General features: G+C 65.7%; 1 protein-coding gene across 1 annotated transcript in view; it reads right to left on the bottom strand.

Moving 5' to 3' along the window:
* Positions 1 to 320, bottom strand: part of CCDC157 (coiled-coil domain containing 157) — a gene marked incomplete at its 3' end in the record, with an annotated part of 6,284 nt that extends 5,964 nt beyond the window's left edge. Inside the window, exon 1 of the mRNA XM_010290489.1 lies at positions 73 to 320. Within this exon, the coding sequence (XP_010288791.1) occupies positions 73 to 320 (248 nt within the window). The remainder of the gene's footprint in view (positions 1 to 72) is intronic.
* Between the last annotated feature and the right edge of the window lie 114 nt (positions 321 to 434).

Genomic DNA, 434 nt, shown 5'->3' with positions numbered 1-434 from the left:
GGGGGGGGGGCCCCCCCCCCCCAGCCAAGGTTCTTTTAAGAGGGATGCTTGGGCCTGGCTTTGCCTTCTCACCTGTCTATCACCAGCTCCAGCAGCACCACATGGGAGTGCTGGGTGAATTCGAGGTCGTTCTCTGTGTAGCTGTACTGCTCCAGCAGTGCCGCCAGGTCCAGGTCGCAGGACACTTTATCCGGGAACTTCCAGGAAGGGAAACGCACAGCCCCAGCCCGGGAGGAGACGTCGGCGATGGCGGCCTGCAGGTCCCTCAGGTCGGCCCGCAGGCTCTCCATGCAGCTGGGGTGGCCCAGGAGGTGCGCCATGTCACTGAGGTGGCGGGACCAGGCCTATGGGCAATGGCCTATGGGCTGGGACAGGGTCACCAGGCCTGGGATGGGGGGACAGCCCTACGGGGGACAGCCCTACAGGGGACAGGC

This window comes from Phaethon lepturus, unplaced genomic scaffold, assembly GCF_000687285.1.
Source record: "Phaethon lepturus isolate BGI_N335 unplaced genomic scaffold, ASM68728v1 scaffold26587, whole genome shotgun sequence".
In the NCBI taxonomy this organism is placed as follows: domain Eukaryota; kingdom Metazoa; phylum Chordata; class Aves; order Phaethontiformes; family Phaethontidae; genus Phaethon; species Phaethon lepturus.
This window is presented reverse-complemented; position numbering and strand designations above follow the sequence as displayed.